General features: G+C 45.9%; 1 protein-coding gene across 2 annotated transcripts in view; it reads left to right on the top strand.

Moving 5' to 3' along the window:
• The window catches only part of SLC66A2 (solute carrier family 66 member 2), an 87,505-nt gene that overhangs the window by 16,492 nt on the left and 52,822 nt on the right, over positions 1 to 18,191 (top strand). Inside the window, exon 4 of one of the 2 annotated variants that reach the window (XM_069957896.1) lies at positions 7,253 to 7,306. The exons of the other annotated variant lie outside the window; for it this stretch is intronic. Within the exon in view, the coding sequence (XP_069813997.1) occupies positions 7,253 to 7,306 (54 nt within the window). The remainder of the gene's footprint in view (positions 1 to 7,252; positions 7,307 to 18,191) is intronic. 2 annotated transcript variants of the gene reach the window in all.

Below are 18,191 nucleotides of genomic sequence, written 5' to 3'. Positions count from 1 at the left end.
AGTTGTACCTCTGCAGCCTGTGGCCATCCAGGTTGCAGAAGTACAACTCCCACCATGCCTTGCTGACAGGTCATGATGGGAGTTGTACTTCTGCAGCCTGTGGCCATCCAGGTTGCAGAAGTACAACTCCCACCATGCCTTGCTGACAGGTCATGATGGGAGTTGTAGTTCTGCAGCCTGTGGCCATCCAGGTTGCAGAAGTACAACTCCCACCATGCCTTGCTGACAGGTCATGATGGGAGTTGTACTTCTGCAGCCTGTGGCCATCCAGGTTGCAGAAGTACAACTCCCACCATGTACTGCAACCTGGGTGACCACAGACTGCAGAAGTACAACTTCCATCATGACCTGTCAGCCAAGCATGATGGGAGTTGTAATTCTGCAAGCTGTGACCATCCAGTTTGCATCTCCCATCATGTCCTATTTTTCTTCTCATCAGGAAATCCTGAAGGTTTTTCCTGATGGTTTCCTGAAGGTAAAAACGGATTACTGTCAGGAAATCCTGATACTATCCTGATGACATTTGAGGTCTCCTGATCAGGATTTCCTGACAGTAAAAACTGACACGGACGTGTGAATGGGGCCTGAGGAAATCCTGATCAGGAAACCTCAAATGTCATCAGGAAAGTATCAGGATTTCCTGACAGTAATCCGTTTTTACCTTCAGGAAACCATCAGGAAAAACCTTCAGGATTTCCTGATGAGAAGAAAAAAATAGGACATGATGGGAGATGCAAACTGGATGGTCACAGCTTGCAGAACTACAACTCCCATCATGCCCGGCTGACAGGTCATGATGGGAATTGTACTTCTGCAGTCTGTGGCCACCCAGGTTGCAGGGCGTGATGGGAGTTGTACTTCTGCAACCTACATGACCACAGGCTGTAGAAGCACAACTCCCTTCATGACCTGTCAGCAGGGCATGGTGGTAGTTGTACTCCTGCAACCTGCATGGCCACAGGCTGCAGAAGCACAACTCCTATCATGACCTGTCAACAGGGCATGGTGGGAGTTGTACTTCTGCAACCTGCATGGCCACAGGCTGCAGAAGCACAACTCCCATCATGACCTGCTGCCAGGTTATGATGGGAGTCATGATGGCCATCTCACCTGTCCGGGCCTGATGTAGAGATCGGCGGCGGCGCTGCTCCGGTCGGGGGGGAAATCGGCACTGAAGGTCCGGGGGGCCGGAATTGGTGATCCCTGGCGCTGCTCCGTTCCGGAGGAGGGACGGTGGCGCTGATGGCCCGGAGACAGAGGCGGACGATGGCGGAGCCGGTGAGTTGCTGAGACGGTCCGGGGGCGGCTCGCGGTGGCGGGATGATCGGGCGGCTGGCAGCCCTGTCCCGATGTCCGTGCCGGGGGGAAGGGGTTGTGGTTGGGGTCGGGCGGCGGCTGATGTACGGTCGGGGGGCATCGTGGCTTGGTGATCGGGCGGTGGTGGGGAGGGGGGGTCTGCCGGCGGGCTCTCAGTCATCCGGAATCACGGGCACTTTCCTGATGTACATCAGGAAAGTGCCTGTGATTCCGGCGCTCCCATAGACTTCTATGGGGGCGTCCGGGCCGGAATTCCGGACAAAAATAGGACATGTCCTATTTTTTTCCGGATCTATTTTCCGGAACGGACACCCTTCCCGAAAAATCCGGAAGGGTGTCCGTGACCAATTAGAGACTATGGGTCCGGAAATCCGTCCGGACGGTTTTTCCGGACGTGTGAAGGGGGCCTTAGTAGGGAAAGCTAATCGTATGCTGGGCTGTATAGCTAAAGGTACAACCAGTAGGAAGAGGGAGATTGTGATCCCGCTGTAAAGAGCTCTGGTGAGGCCACATCTGGAATACTGTGTCCAGTTCTGGAAACCTCACCTACAAAATTTATTAATAAAAAAGAACAGGTTGAAAGGCAGGCTACAAAAAAACGTGAATGGTCTAAAGCATAAAATCAGGAAAGACTAAATCAGCATAGTCAGGAGGAAAGGGGGAACATGATCGAAACCTAAATAAGGTGCAGGAGGGAAGTATTTCTAATGGATAAACATACGAAAAAGGGGCACCATGTGAAGTTAGTTGGGGAAAGATCAGGAGCAACATGAGAAAATATTAGTCCACTGAAAAAGTTGTAAATATTTAGAGCAAACTTTCCAGCAGATGTGGTTGGTTAATCTACAGTAACTGAATGTAACCCTGCCTGGGATAAACATACAGTATAACGTATTTTCCGGCGTATAACACGACCCCCAACTTTTCCAGTTAAAATATAGAGTTTGGGATATACTCGCCAAATAAGACTACCCCTCTTCCAATGCACACCAAATAAATAAAAAACATCAAACTGCAGTGAGATCTGAGAAGGAGGTACTGTAATACCGGTAGGATACAAGGGTGGTTCAGACGGGTGATAGGTGTGTTTTTCTGAACATAGCGCCACTCTACCGTATCTCTTTTTTAACATACCCCGGATGCTTGCGCTGCCCTTAATACGCTGCGTACATCAGGGATGCGGCTCTTTTTAAGCTTCACCATATGCAGCGACCGCAGATTCTCCAGTCTGGTTCCGAGATTTCTCAGCACCCGCCCAATAGGACCATACCCGGCGTACAAGACGACCCCTGACTTTTTACAGGATTTTCCTGGGTTAAAAAGTAGTCTTATACACAGGAAAATACTGTATATATCCTAACATAATAATAAAGGAAATACTGTTTGGGCAGACTAAATGGACCAGGTGGTCTTTTTCTGTGAACAATCTACTACGTGAGTTTTGGGTTACAAAAAGATAAATTAATCTTTTTAATGCTAGTTTTTATTACTTTTCTATATTTTAGGTTGTAATTTCACTACATTCTTAAATACGCAAATAACATCTACTTTGTCATTACACTCTCTAGCAGTAGCTATAGGTTTTCTATAGAATTTTGCAATTGTCTCTTCTCTGTCCATTGTGTTTTCTATATCTGCCTACTACTAGTTGATTGTTTCTCAATTGTCTAATGCAACACTTCTCAAACTGTGAGGCACGTCTCATTGGTGAGAAGCAGCTCACAGTGTGGTGAAGTGCAGGGTCCCTTCCTGTGTCTGACATCGACACAGCAGGGACTCCAAAGCCAGGACTATACTGATATTATCAGTGCAGGCTCAGTACTTACTGGAGGTTAACCCCTTCCCGCACAAGGCGTAACTGTACGTCCTTGTGCAGGTGGGGGAGTTCAGGGCGGGGCCGCACGGTGACCCCGCTCTGGACCGCCGCGGTCCCGGGTGCTGCTTGTCCGATTGCCGTGCCCGTTAATTTAAGTATTCAGATGCATCTGTCAAAGTTGACAGCTGCATCTGAATACTGTATTTAAGCCATCCCTGGTGTCTAGTGGTGTGGATCGCGCCCCCCCCCCCCCGCGACATAGTCACGGAGGGGCGATCATTGCATCCGACACCGGCTGGGGTCTGTGCCATAACTGCGCTGATCCCGGCTCGGCATTCTATTGTTTTCGGCTGCAGCAGCCAAAAGCAATAGAATGGCTATCTGATGGATCTATGCAGTACAACTATACTGCATAGATCTCTATGAGAGATCAGTGTACTTATACTAGAAGTCCCCCAGGGGACAAAATTATAGCAGTGTATTCTTTGTCTAGTATTATAGCATTATCTGTAACAAAATAGTATACCGTGTATCGCATGACATAACTTGTGTTCTGTAATGTAGTCATAGTAAACATCTGTTCATAAACCATTCTTACAGTCATTGAGTGATTATTGCATTATAAACACAACGGTGGACTGGAGTACTTGTAGGCCAGTCCTAAATAAAGTCCCGCCCCCATTTACCTGGCTGCATTTACTAACAGGTACAAACCTTCAGAGCAGGTATAGATTTCTGCATAGTTTACCTCTGTTTCCAGGCGTAAACCGTGTCAACTTGTGGGAGGAGGCCACAGCCCCCTGTCTGCCCATCAGACAAGCAGGGCTTACCCCTGGCATATGCCACGAAGAAGGCCGCAATCTGTGCCTTTTCAGTGGCGTACACCAGGGGCGCATAATTGTAAATGACCCCCACCATGACTAAATGGCTTCTCCCTGAATGTGATTTTTTTTTTTTTAAAGATCTTTATGAAAATGGAGGGTGGTGTTCTTAGTCCACTTTACTTCACTGTCCTCATTGCACATAGCGAGATGCTCACTCTGCATCACCCTGTATATAGGAGACATAAGGCGCTTGTTGGAAATGTAGTTTCTTACTATAAGATGGAATTTTTGTGTCCTCTCAGCATGACAAAACCCGACAGTGACCCAACTACAAGCCAGTAGTTCTGTGGGGCATTGTTGATGCCGGTCTTTGACAGATCCAGCAATGTCTGTTATGACAAAATCCATCACAGCGATGTGAACAGAGCCTTAGTGAGGGTATGTTATAGTGGGATTTCAGTATATAGGAGAGTACTGGGTTTTCAGCATCTTACTGAATAGATACTCCTATGTAAGTCTGTCCCTGTGAACAATTCCTTTGCTCCATGTTGTCTGTAATAGCATAGACCATACACTGCATGAACCTCTCTACAACCATAGCCTGACTTTACATAGGATAGGAGCCATTCTTTCTTAAAGCGACTCTGTACCCACAATCTGCCCCCCCCTCCCCAAACCACTTGTACCTTTTGATAGCTGCTTTTAATCCAAGATCTGCCCTGCGGTCCGTTCGGCAGGTGATGTAGTTATTTTCCAGCCCCGTGCCCTACGGGAGTATCTGTGCCCTATCTTTGCACCACCCCTCCGTCCCTCCTCCCCACCCTCTTCATCATTAGGAATGCCACTGGAACATTTTCTCCATGCTGAACATTGCACAGGTCCTTAACGATCCAGCCCATGTGCCGGGCTGACACAGGTGGGGAACAGGAGACATTTCGGTCTGGAGCATTCCTAGTGATGAGGAGAGACAGAGAGGTTGTACCAGCCTTATGCCACACCCGTTGGGCACAGGGCTGCCAGTTTAAAAGTTGTTTTTTAGGACAATAACTGCATCACCTGCCGAACGGACCCCAGGACAGATCTTGGATTAAAAGCAGCTATCTGACAGTACAAGTGGTTTGAGGGGGGTCAGATTGTGGGTACAGAGTCGCTTTAAGCAAAGTAAAAAAAAATAAAAGAGTAATGTATTTGCATTTTTTATTGCTTTCCCCATGCCAGAAAAAAAGTGTACTGATATAAAAATAAAAAACAGTCTAATATTACAACTATCTGAAAAACAAAATTAATCCATTTTTGCTTTTTTTAAAAAAAAGAGAATAACTGAATCTGTTTAGAAAGTGGTTAAGAATAGACTACTGCTTCACACAGAAAATATTGTACTTTTTTTTTTTTTTTTTACTGATTTCTATTTCAGTAGTTATTACTAGATCACTAGAAGAATTATTAGAACAGATTTGTGAAGCAATATTGGAAACCTGTAATGTTGTCTGTAAAGTAACATTTTGGCTATATAGGAGTGATGTGTAGGATGAAGGTGCAGTCCATAAAAAACTTTTACCAGAATGTAAGTGTATTACTAATATTTATAAGGTATGGTAAAACCCTCTGGTAGTTATTGGACTGCTTGAAAAGCTGCTTACCACTTAGACCAGAGCTACTTTTGTGCTTTAATCCCCTTCTTGCCCTTACATGCCTTCCATGCCTTTCTGTGATTGGCCAGACAAGTGATGGAAAGAAAGTCCACGTATGTGTACTATTGGCAAACAGCTCACCTCTAAGCCTATCCTGTGAATTTTAAAGAGAATAAAAAATATCTGTGCACTATGGAGGGGGCTCCCTGACAGCAATAAGCAGACTAACGCCACCATCTCACCACTCTGAAGGGTAAATCTAACAAAGCCATGCACATTTATAAATCTCTCTTGAATGTATGTTTAAAGTGTCACTGTCGTGAATTTTTTTTTGCAGAAATCAATAGTCCAGGCGATTTTAAGAAACTTTGTAATTGGGTTTATTATCCAAAAAATGCATTTTTATCATGAAAAAGCAGTTTGAAGCTCTCCCCCCTGTCTTCATTGTTCTCCTATGGAGAGAGCTAAAGAAAAGACCAAAACAGGACAACAAAGAGTTAATCTACAAATCCCTCACGGGATATCTCCTGTGACAGTCACCAGTGACCTGTCTGGGCTCGGATTACAGCTGTCACCCAGCTCCGTGCCTGTAATCCTCTGTTATCTGCTTTCTGCTGCCGGCTAACTCCCTCCTTCCTCCTCCCCCCTCCCCTCTCCCTAGAACAGACAGGGACGTCTCCTGCAACAAGTCACAATTTTCAGATTTTTCAGAGTGGATGAAAAAGAAGGAGGGGGGGACCTGGGAAAAGGCTTTTTACATGCAGATAATGGCAGATTTGGCTAATAAAGCCAATTACAAAGTTTCTTAAAATCGCCTGGACTATTGATTTCTGCAAAAAAAAAAAATACGACAGTGACTCTTTAAGCTTTACCAATGTTCAGAATCTTTGTTGGAACAGTGTATGATGGGAAGATGGATGGCATAGCCTGTCATTCTAGAAATATGGTGTCAAAGATATATTTCCCTGTCTTTTATCCCTACTCTTCACAAGCTATTCTTTTGACTCCTATGACGTTATCTGTGTTTGTATCACTGACATGTTTACTATGTGATCAGAAATGATGTGCTGTGTTTAACCACAGTTTGGTTTTTCAGAAAGTTTTAGAAGAGTTTAGATATCAGATTGGCTGCTGTCATAATGCCGACATTGAAAGATCCTAGCAGGATTAACACCAGCTAACAAGTTATATCACATTAGCCAGTTCAATGGGTGATTGGTCATGCAGCCATAATATGATGCCCAAGAGGAATTGCAGTAAGCTGCTACTTGTGTTCCCAGCGGGGTGATCTGCCACCCACCACACCACAGCCTAGTAATGTCCCTTACATTGTCACTGTAGAAGCTGTGATGAATGCTATATAGAGAGGAGTGTACATTTCCTATAGAGGACTTGTAGCATTTGTATGTGAGGGGCCTGTAATGCTCTTTGATGGCACATCTACCCCCCCCCCCCCCCCATTAGCTGTGTTTTTGCAGTAAGACGTGTTGGTGGATGCTGTGTTATAATAATGGGCACTAGAGTTTACCTCTACTTCTGTATAGAGTTGTGCTGAATCCTGAACCTTTATTAGAACAATGAAGAAGCCGCTAGTTGTTTCTAAACCATTGTATCAATGCTCTGTTCTTCTTCTTTCTTTTCTTTTTCATTTTTGATATTTTTAGCTTCAGATAGTAAAGACGAAGAACTCAAAACTCATCCCAAGAGATGCTTTCTGGGTATGTACTCTCAGCACCCACCTTGCATGAGGATGTACCCCCATCTGTCTTGCTGTTAACTGTATTAAAGGGGTAGTGCGGCGCTAAGAAATTAATTACAAGATAACACACATTACAAAGTTATACAACTTGTAATGTGGGGGGGCCGGCATCAGGGACGGCTGCAGCAATTCGGCCGGCCTCCTGAAGATTACGTTGTTGACAGAAGATCGGGGACGACGCGCGTCAGGTATGTATGGTACACTACACTTTCAGGTCCACATGCGGGGGTGGGGGAACACAGGGAAGGGGGCGATTCACATACATAACATACATTACAAAGTTGTATAACTTTGTAATGTGTGTTATTTTGTGAATAATTTCTTAGTGCCGCACTACCCCTTTAAGTCTCACTTTTCTTGTATTATTTAGATCTTTTGCCTGCGTAAGAATTTTCACATGCTTGTGCTTTTTAATAAATGCTCTTTTTCAGGGCTTGTTTATAGTTTCATGGATAGTTACCGTAGATAGGTGTGTGTACAGGCAGAAAGTGAACTGAGCAGCCTGTGCCATCACATGATATCGCATTTGCACCTTGGCAAGTGGGGAAAGAATGATGTCAGTAAATGTATTTAAAGGGGTTATCCAGTGCTACAAAAACGAGGCCGCTTTCTTTCAGAGACAACACTATTCTTGTCTCCAGTTCAGGTGCGGTTTGCAATTAAGCTCCATTCACTTGAATGCAACTAAGCAGCAAAACCCCGCCCAAGCGTGAGACAAGAGAGGGGCTGTCTCTGGAAGAAAGTGGCCATGTTTTTGTAGCGCTGGATAACCCCTTTAAGTAAAATGAAAAAGTCCTGAAAAGCCCCATTAGTTCTGTAGAACAGTCACAGGACTTGCAGGCAGGGGCTATTTTGTCCAAGAAACTTGCAAACAACATGCTAGATAATAGTCGTATGTACAGCAGATTGCTTCTACAGAAAACACTATTTCTGGTGAGAAATCCATATGAGCAAATCCGCACCAGATCGCATTGGTTTGCCACTGAGCGTTTTCAGTACAGAAAATTGGCAGTTGCATTTCCCCAGTAAAGTTAGGGCTGTTCATGTTTGGCCATTCTGTTTTTAACTTTGACTTATTTATTTTCTTCAAACAGATAACTTAAAGTGACTCTGTACCCACAATCTGACACCCACAAACCACTTGTACCTTCGGATAGCTGCTTTTAATCCAAGATCTGTCCTGGGGTCCGTTCGGAAGGTGATGCAGTTATTGTCCTAAAAAAACATTTTTAAACTTGCAGCCCTGTGTCAAATTGGCGTGGCCTAGAGTGTCTCTGCATTAGGTTTGCACTGCCTCTCCGTCCCTCCTCCCTGCCCTCTTCATCATTAGGAATGCTCCAGGCAGGTTTTCACCTGTTTTGATCACTGCACATGTGCTGGATTGTTAAGGCACCTGTGCAGTGTTCAGACAAGTGAGGAATAGGAGAAATGCTGCCAGGGCCATTTCTAACGGTGAGGCGAGTAGGGAAGAAGGACAGAGATGCTGTGCAAGGTTAGAGCATAGACATTCTAGGCCACGACAATTTCACACAGGGCGGCAGGTTTAAAAGTTGTTTTTTTAGAACAATAACTGCATCACCTGCCGAACGGACCCCAGGACAGATCTTGGATTAATAACAGCTATCTAAAGGTACAAGCGGTTTGGGAAGGGCAGATTGTGGGTACAGAGTCACTTTAACAGAGTTAACATGACTGGTAGCATTATGCATTGCAGGTTTTCCACATGCACATCCGACCTGTGTGAAAGTACCCTTAGGTTAGACAAGCGTCACTCTCTTTTATTGAGGGTGTGCTTGTACATATGTCATTTATGGTGGAGGCTTATTAGACAGTTTTTATACACTGGTAGAATATGTGCATCATCTTATCATTAGCTTAGACCTCTGTAACCGGAGATCAGCCAGCACTTCAGCCCTTGCTTTGGCTGAATATTTATTACCATACAATTGCACTTTGCAGCAATTTGCTAATGAGGGAGAGCAAAAGCGTGATGTTCCTGGATGTGGCGTTCATTTCATATCCATGTCACGGGCTAGAATTAATAATATGACTTGGTTAAGGGCTTTCTATGCTTCACAGAACTTTGCAATGCAGAGTGTTGTGTTAATGGCTCAGCATACTGCAGTTAGCAGATGGTTGGAGTCAGAGGGCTATATATTAACTTGAGCTCTCCTGCCAGGATGTGTGCCAGGGGTGCATGCTCACAATAGACTTTCAGCAGTTAGGATTTTTCTACAGTACATTGTCCTTTCAAATCCATTGTGCCGTAAGGTTTCACTAGCACAAAGGTATTTTGGTTACTTAGTGTAATCCTGTGTTATAGCCCTTCATTATCGAAGTATTTCTGTATCCTTGCTTTAATATATATATATATATAGATATACAGTAATGGGCTGCTGGGCACCAACACTAAGGCCCCGTTCCCACTGAGCAAAGGTAGAGGAATGTCGTTAGCCTCCCGCTCATAATGGGAGTGTATGGGAGGCGCGCGCTCCTGCTCTGTACGCGCTGAAGAATGAACATGTGTGTGTGAAGCTACCCTTAAAGGGATTTGTCAGTCTATACCATGTTCATGGTCATGCAGTTGCATAACATAGAAAAACGTCCCAGTCATGGCTCTCATAGGTGCCCAGTAGGTGGATGCTTCAGGTTCCTGGGGCTTGCAGACTCTTCTCTTTAGCAGCCTCACAGAGAACTCTAGGTACCTATCATGGAGAGATTGCTTCTTGAGCATAGCAGCATGTGTAATTCCCTGGTTCGGCCTATCTGGTGTGGGAGGATTTGCTCAGTAGAGTGCAGGATTGCAGTGTGAACAGCAGTCAACAGGCTCAAACGAATGAAGTCCAAGTACAGGCTTTGCCTGCATTTATTATCCAATACAAGAAAACAAATAAACAGCCTTGGCTTTAGGCATAACACAAAATAAACTCTGCTTGTCCAGCACTAACTTAACAGAAAACGTCCCTGTCTATACGCTACGACTAGCTGCAGTCGCACGAACATAACACATTGTATACAGTCCAGTATTTACCTTGGGCAGGTATATGGCTTCTCCTGAGGCTGCAGCCTTCCAGCACACTCAGCTGCACCCAGCCTCACTCTGTCCATGGCTTTGCAAAACTTTATGAAGCTGCTGATGATCCAGCCTCAGCACCTGTGGCGTCTGATGCCAAACAATATCTGGAGTTGAGGAAGTGGAATGGACAGCCCCACTACCAAACCTGCCATCCATTCCTAAAAACCAGGCCCAAACACACTATATCAATACATCCCCAGCAACTACCTTTGCTGGAGATCACATCACATCCCTGGTTTTTCCATGTCTCAGATAGTGAGACATGAACTTCCCTCAGTCCTAGTAGGTGTAATAGCTGAACACAGGCGAAACATAGCGACCATCCAGGATTAACCCCTTCAGTGTCTCATACCCTCCCCCTCTGTTCGAACCTGTGGGGGCGAACACCTTTAGCCAACAAACAGTGGGTTCTAGACAATGCATCAGCATTCCCTTGTAGTTTACCAGCCCTGTGCTCTACGGTAAACTTAAAGTTCTGCAGTGTGAGAAACCACCTTGTTACCCGTGCATTTCTCTCTTTAGTCTGGCTCATCCAGGTGAGAGGGGAATGGTCTGTTACCAACCTGAAGTGTCGACCTAGCAGGTTATATCTCAAGGACTCTAGCGCCCACTTTATCGCCAGACACTCGCGTTCAACGATGCTTTAATTTCTCTCTGCGGGTGTAAGCTTCCTACTAAGATAGGTGACTGGGTGCTCCTCACCCCCAACCTCTTGGGACAGGACAGCCCCTAAACCCACATCGGAAGCATCTGTCTGTACCACAAACATTTTGGTGAAGTCGGGAGTAATTAGGACTGGTTCTCTGCAGAGGACTGACTTCAACTTTTGGAACGCCCGCTCAGCCTCTTCACTCCACTTTACCATAATGGATCTACTTCCCCTGGTTAGATCTGTCAGGGGAGCTGCAATGGTGGCAAAGTTAGGGATGAATCTGCGGTAGTAGCCCACAATACCTAAAAAAGCTGTCACCTGCTTCTTAGTGACTGGCTGGGGCCAGGTTTGGATTGCCTCTAATTTATTAACTTGGGGCTTTATGACACCTCTTCCTATAATGTATCTTAGGTAACGTGCCTCCTCCAAACCCAACGCACACTTTTTAGGGTTGGCCGTCAACCCTGCAGCCCTGAGAGAATCAATTACAGCCTGTACCTTTGCCAAGTGACTTTCCCAAGTGACTTTCCCAATCATTACTAAAGATAATGATGTCGTCTAGATATGCGGACCCATATCTACGGTGAGGTTTCAAGACAACATCCATCAATCTTTGGAAAGTGGCAGGAGCCCCATGTAGCCCAAAGGGAAGACAGACATACTGAAAAAGACCATCAGGGGTAACAAAAGCAGTCTTCTCTTTGGCACTGTCAGTGAGTGGTACCTGCCAATACCCTTTAGTCAAGTCTAATGTAGAAAAAAACCTAGCATGTCCCAGTCTCTCTATCAGTTCATCAACCGGTGGCATTGGGTAAGAGTCAAACTTTGAGACCTCATTCAGCTTTCTGAAGTCATTGCAGAACCTCAGTGTCCCATCTGGTTTAGGAATCAGGACAATGGGACTTGACCAATCACTTTTTGACTCTTCAATAACCCCAAGGTCCAACATCTTTCGGACCTCTTCTGATATGGCTTGTCTACAAGCCTCGGGTACCCTGTACGGTTTCAAATGTACCCGTACCTGTGGCTCAGTTACAATGTCGTGTTTGATTACTGACGTACGCCCAGGGACTTCTGAAAACACATCACTGTTTCTAAGCACAAACTTTTGTTTCCTGCATTTGCACCTTAGGGTCTCTGAGATACGCACCTCGGGTTCCTTCTCACTAGGGGTGTTCACCCCAGACTTTACTGAAACACCCCTATTTAGCACACCCACAGCTGAAAGAAATTCCCTATCTTTCCAGGGTTTGAGCAAGTTCACATGGTATATCTGCTCAGGCTTTCTCCTGCCAGGCTGGTACACTTTGTAATTGACCTCCCCCACTCTCTCAATTACCTCATAGGGCCCTTGCCACTTAGCCAGAAACTTACTTTCTACAGTGGGTACCAATACCAACACTCTGTCACCCGGATTAAAGGTCCAGACTTTAGCTGCCCTGTTATAGACCCGACTCTGTGCCTCTTGTGCCTGCTCTAGGTGTTCCTTTACTAAGGGCATGACCGCTGCTATTCTGTCCTGCATCAGTGTAATGTGCTCTATGACACTTTTGTAGGGGGTGTGTTCATTTTCCCAGGTTTCTTTGGCGATGTCAAGAAGGCCACGTGGGTGTCTCCCATACACTAGTTCAAATGGAGAAAACCCTGTGGAAGACTGGGGTACCTCACGGATTGCAAACATCAAATATGGTAACAAACAATCCCAGTCCTTCCCATCCTTGCTGACCACCCTTTTTAACATGCCCTTCAAGGTTTTGTTAAATCTCTCCACCAGGCCATCAGTCTGGGGATGATACACTGATGTACGCAGATGCTTAATTTTTAGTAGCTTACACATCTCCTTCATGATCTTAGACATAAATGGCATCCCCTGGTCCGTGAGGATCTCCTTGGGTATGCCTGTACGGGAAAACATATGGAATAGCTCCCTGGCAATGAGTTTCGAGGAGGTGTTTCGCAAGGGTACAGCCTCAGGATAGTCTAACACAACCAATATATACTGATGCCCCCTTGCAGACTTCACTACTGGGCCCACTAGATCCATAGCGATCCTGTCAAAAGGTACTTCTATATTCGGTAGGGGTACCAAAGGGCTCCTAAAATGAGACATGGGGGCAGTTAGCTGACACACAGGACATGAGCCACAGTATCTTTTAACATCCACATGTACATCGGGCCAATAGAACCTTTGCAAGACTCGTTCTCTGGTCTTTTCACACCCCAGGTGACCACCTAGCACATGTTTATGAGCCAGCTCTAGGACTACACGGCGATATGGTTGGGGTACAATTAGCTGTTCCAGCTCCTCCCCTCTTACCTTATCTACTCTGTACAGTAGGTCATTGTTAGAAGCCATGTAAGGGTATTCCTTATTTGCCCCTGGGACTTGAGATACACCATTTATCATTTTTACATTTTCCCGGGCCCTTCGCAATGTGGGATCACTAAGTTGAGCGGTCCCAAAATTGTCATGTGATACCTCTAGTTCTGGCATGTCAGAACTTCCTCCTCATTCTGAGTGTCACCAGCCTGTACAGCTAGGGGAAGACTGTCATCTCCACTTGAGGTCACCCCTACAGCTGGTACCTCGGTATCTGGGTCATATGGTTCGGGGGTTACTCCCTGACACACATTATTACCAACAACATTAATATTTTCAGCAGACCCTGTGTGCCTTCCCCTCCACAGGTCCCAAAATAACGGAAAGTCCCTTCCAAGTATCACCTTATGTATAAGAGATTTAACAACCCCCACTTCATGTGTAGTTGTACCACAAAGTGTGTCTACGCAAATAGTAGCAGTGGGGTATTCCCGAGTGTCCCCGTGTATGCATAGTACCCTAACTTTCCTTCCACTGTAGGCCCCCAAATTGACCAAAGTTCCATGCACTAGTGTCACAAGACTTCCAGAATCCAGCAGAGCCGGGACGGGATATCCCCCAATGCACACGGTGCACATCTGTGGCTCAGTCTCTGTTAGAGTCTCTGCGGCCAGAACGGGGTGTGCATATAGGGAGACACGTCTGGAGGCGGTGCAGTCCATGGGCTCGGTGGTAAGGGGACAGTGAGCGGCTATGTGACCCCAGTCATGGCACCGCCAACATTGTATGCGGCCTTGGTCTCGAGACCCACGTTGTGGCCCAACCGCTGACTCACCCTCTGAGCCACCTCCCTTTACAACTCGACTCCCACCGGCAGTAAATGGAGCAGTCTTATCAGTTCCTTTGGCCGACTTGGTCTCCTTGGCACTGCTCCGGCTGCTAGAGGTCTGTAGCAGCTCCTCTGTGGCACAATACCTCTCCACTAAGTTCACCAGCTGGTCTGCATCAGTAGGGCCGGCTTGTCCAACCCAGCGCTGTATCCTAGGCGCCAAGGAACGGTTGAACTTATCCAGGACAACCCTCTCGACCACCTGCGCTGGAGTACACTTTTCTGTCTGTAGCCACTTTGTCACTAGGTGGATCAGGTCATGCATCTGGGACCGTGGGGGTAGGCTTTCTGAGAAAGTCCAGGCGTGCACTCGGCCTGCACGCACCTGCATGGTTACCCCCAGCCGAGCAAGGATCTCTGCCTTTAGCTTGGTGTAGTCCCGAGAGTCAAGCTCATTCAGGTCATAGTAGGCCTTTTGGGATTCGCCTGTGAGGAAAGGCGCCACTACATCTGCCCACTGGTCCATGGGTAGCCTTTCACGCTCAGCAACTCTCTCATAGATGGTGAGATATGCTTCTACGTGATCTGTAGGAGACATCTTTTGCAGCGCAGCTTGTACTGTGGCCCTCACGGATGGTTGCACTCCTCGGGCCCCTTGCAAATTTGTGTTTTGCCCCTCAGCAGTTGCAGTCCGCTGTGAAGTTACTGCATCTCTCAGTGCAGCCACTTGTTCCATCAGTAGACGATTCGTCTCCTGCTCTTGTACATTAGCCTGGGCCTGTATTTGCTGCTGCTGCTGCAGAGCCTGAGCCTGTGCTTGCTGCTGCTGCTGCAGAGCCTGAGCCTGTGCTTGCTGCTGCTGCTGCTGCAGAGCCTGAGCCTGTGCTTGCTGCTGCTGCATGGCCTGAATGATTGCTTTAGTCTCCTCTCGCTGTTGGAGATTAGTTTCTTTTTGCTACAGATTAGTTTCTTTTTGCTGCAGATTGGCTTGGATCATTTGTTTGACCAGGTCCTCCATTGCAGTAGTCTTTTTATGCAGTTCACCTGCAGCTTTCACACAGGACATACACAGGTCACAAAATGAGTCCTTATAGTGTGTCTCTCTTTAAGACTGCATTTTTTTTTTTTTTTTTTTTTTTCACTGCCCGCTCCGAAGCACCATATGTGGGAGGATTTGCTCAGTAGAGTGCAGGATTGCAGTGTGAACAGCAGTCAACATGCTCAAACGAATGAAGTCCAAGTACAGGCCTTGCCTGCATTTATTATCCAATACAAGAAAACAAATAAACAGCCTTGGCTTTAGGCATAACACAAAATAAACTCTGCTTGTCCAGCACTAACTTAACAGAAGACGGCCCTGTCTATACGCTACTACTAGCTGCAGTTGCACGAACATAACACATTGTATACAGTCCAGTATTTACCTTGGGCAGGTATATGGCTTCTCCTGAGGCTGCAGCCTTCCAGCACACTCAGCTGCACCCAGCCTCACTCTGTCCATGGCTTTGCAAAACTTTATGAAGCTGCTGATGATCCAGCCTCAGCACCTGTGGCGTCTGATGCCAAACAATATCTGGAGTTGAGGAAGTGGAATGGACAGCCCCACTACCAAACCTGCCATCCATTCCTAAAAACCAGGCCCAAACACACTTTATCAATACATCCCCAGCAACTACCTTTGCTGGAGATCACATCACATCCCTGTTTTTTCCATGTCTCAGATAGTGAGACATGAACTTCCCTCAGTCCTAGTAGGTGTAATAGCTGAACACAGGCGAAACATAGCGACCATCCAGGATTAACCCCTTCAGTGTCTCACACTGGATGCATGAGATAGGCTTCATTATAAATCTATGATCCTTTCTCCTGCAGTAAGTCAGAGTGTTAAAGGGAACCAATCACCCAGAAAATCAATGTAAAGACAAGGATATGTGCTGATAGATCACCCAGCACACTTCCCAAATATGCCCCTGTAACCTCTGTGCCCCCCTCAATTAGACAGTAATCTTACTTTGTTCAGGTCACGCGCTGTATGTAAATTTTTGCTAACTAGTCCTGGTGGGCGTATGTAGTCCTGGTGGGCGTATGTAGTCCTGGTGGGCGTATGTAGTCACGGTCCGGGGGCGTATCTAGTCACGGTCCGGGGGCGTATGTAGTCACGGTCCGGGGCTGTAATCACGCCCAGAGGGGCGTGATTCGGAGGCTTGCGGTCCAGTGACGTCATCCGGCGGCTTGCGTTTCCGCGTCGCGGCCGCGCTGACGTGTTCGGGAACCCGCGCATGCGCAGTACGGCGGGAGACGACGCTGACGTACGCATACGCCCACCAGGACTACATACGCCCACCAGGACTAGTTAGCAAAAATTTACATACAGCGCGTGACCTGAACAAAGTAAGATTACTGTCTAATTGAGGGGGGCACAGAGGTTACAGGGGCATATTTGGGAAGTGTGCTGGGTGATCTATCAGCACATATCCTTGTCTTTACATTGATTTTCTGGCTGATTGGTTCCCTTTAAGCCTGGGAGTGAAGCACTCTGCCATGCTTCTCCCAGCTATATCTAGTGATGGGATGTCTATGCAACATGTAAAGTTTATTTAAATGACAGTAATTCTTTAAAAGATTTTCTCAGTCACGCAAGTTGCAGGACTGTACCTAAAAGTATCTTTTTTTGTTCACTCTGCCTGTTCTGTATGTAGTTAAGGCTCTTATTAAAGTTTGTCAGCAGTATTAAAGGAAGTTGTAATGCAACTTATGCCTTTATGGGCCATCTACGGTGGGGTACATATAAGAGAGATTCCCCTATATCAATGATCCAGTTGGGCCTACCTCTATGCTTTGGATTTTGCCTAATGTCTACTATTCTCCCCTACCTCACTTTGCTCTGGGTAGAGGTGTCCATCTAGCCATCTGTTCCTAAAGTGGATTAAACCAAACCTGACTAGACCTCCGTTATTACATGGTCTATGGGTCATATGCCCTTCTCCCACCCATCATGTAAGGGAGGACTAGAAGCGACGTTATACAACATCCTGCCAAGTACATACTAAGTCTTCAGGAACTGAACCATTTATGTAATAGTTTGTTTTATCAGTGCCCAAGCCCTATAATGGCCCTAGATGACAATATGTCTCACCTTTCCTCTGATCTTGTTAAATTTTGTCAGGGGAAAATTTTTACTTCTTTAAAACGTATTCCCGGCCAGAACTTAAAATGTTTCCCATATAGTATCTATGTGTGAGTATATTGTAAGTTTGTCTAGAATTTTATTTTCACCACTAGAGGGCAGTATTGTCAACCTATAGTTTTGCAATACTGTATTTTTTTTATTGGAAAAAAAAAACTATTATAAATCTCCATAGGCTGTGCTTTAAAGTACAGGAACTGAATCCTGTACTTTTTGTTGTCATGTAAGAAAATCCTTAGTAGCTCATAGTAGCCCAGTATTTAAAGTGATAAAGATGCACAATTGCTTTCCTTCTTTCTTATTCTAATTGCATTGTACCCCATGAATTAGTGGCTGAGAGTGGTTTGGTTTCTTTACGGGTTAACCAGAATTAGAAAAACAGTGCTGCTTTCTTCCAAAACCGTGTTAGGTTGTGTGTTGTATTACAACTTGCCTCTGTTCACTTCTATGGAACTGAGATCCAATGCTGTGCACAAACTGAGGACAAGCAGCTATGTTTCTTCTTATCTTTGATAACCCCTTTAATCTGGATTTTGGAGAAGGACTGTCTTCAGTGCAATCTTTCTGTAAAAAGCAGTGCCTTAGCAGATTTACTCGGAGATGTAATATAAGCCTGCAGGCAATTATATACAGTTAGAGGGAGATTAAAGGAGCCGCTCTTCTAGAATATCCCAGGACTTGTCTCATTCGGGCTTTGTGTACAGGCACAGCAGAGCTCTGTCTTTACACTCACGGCTCTCAGAAGAAAATTGCTCAGTCTGCTTTTTCTGCATCATGAAG

The sequence above is a fragment of the Dendropsophus ebraccatus genome, chromosome 2, assembly GCF_027789765.1.
Source record: "Dendropsophus ebraccatus isolate aDenEbr1 chromosome 2, aDenEbr1.pat, whole genome shotgun sequence".
NCBI lineage: Eukaryota > Metazoa > Chordata > Amphibia > Anura > Hylidae > Dendropsophus > Dendropsophus ebraccatus.
Note: the sequence above shows the minus strand (reverse complement) of the source record. Positions and strands in the feature narration are given on the sequence as shown.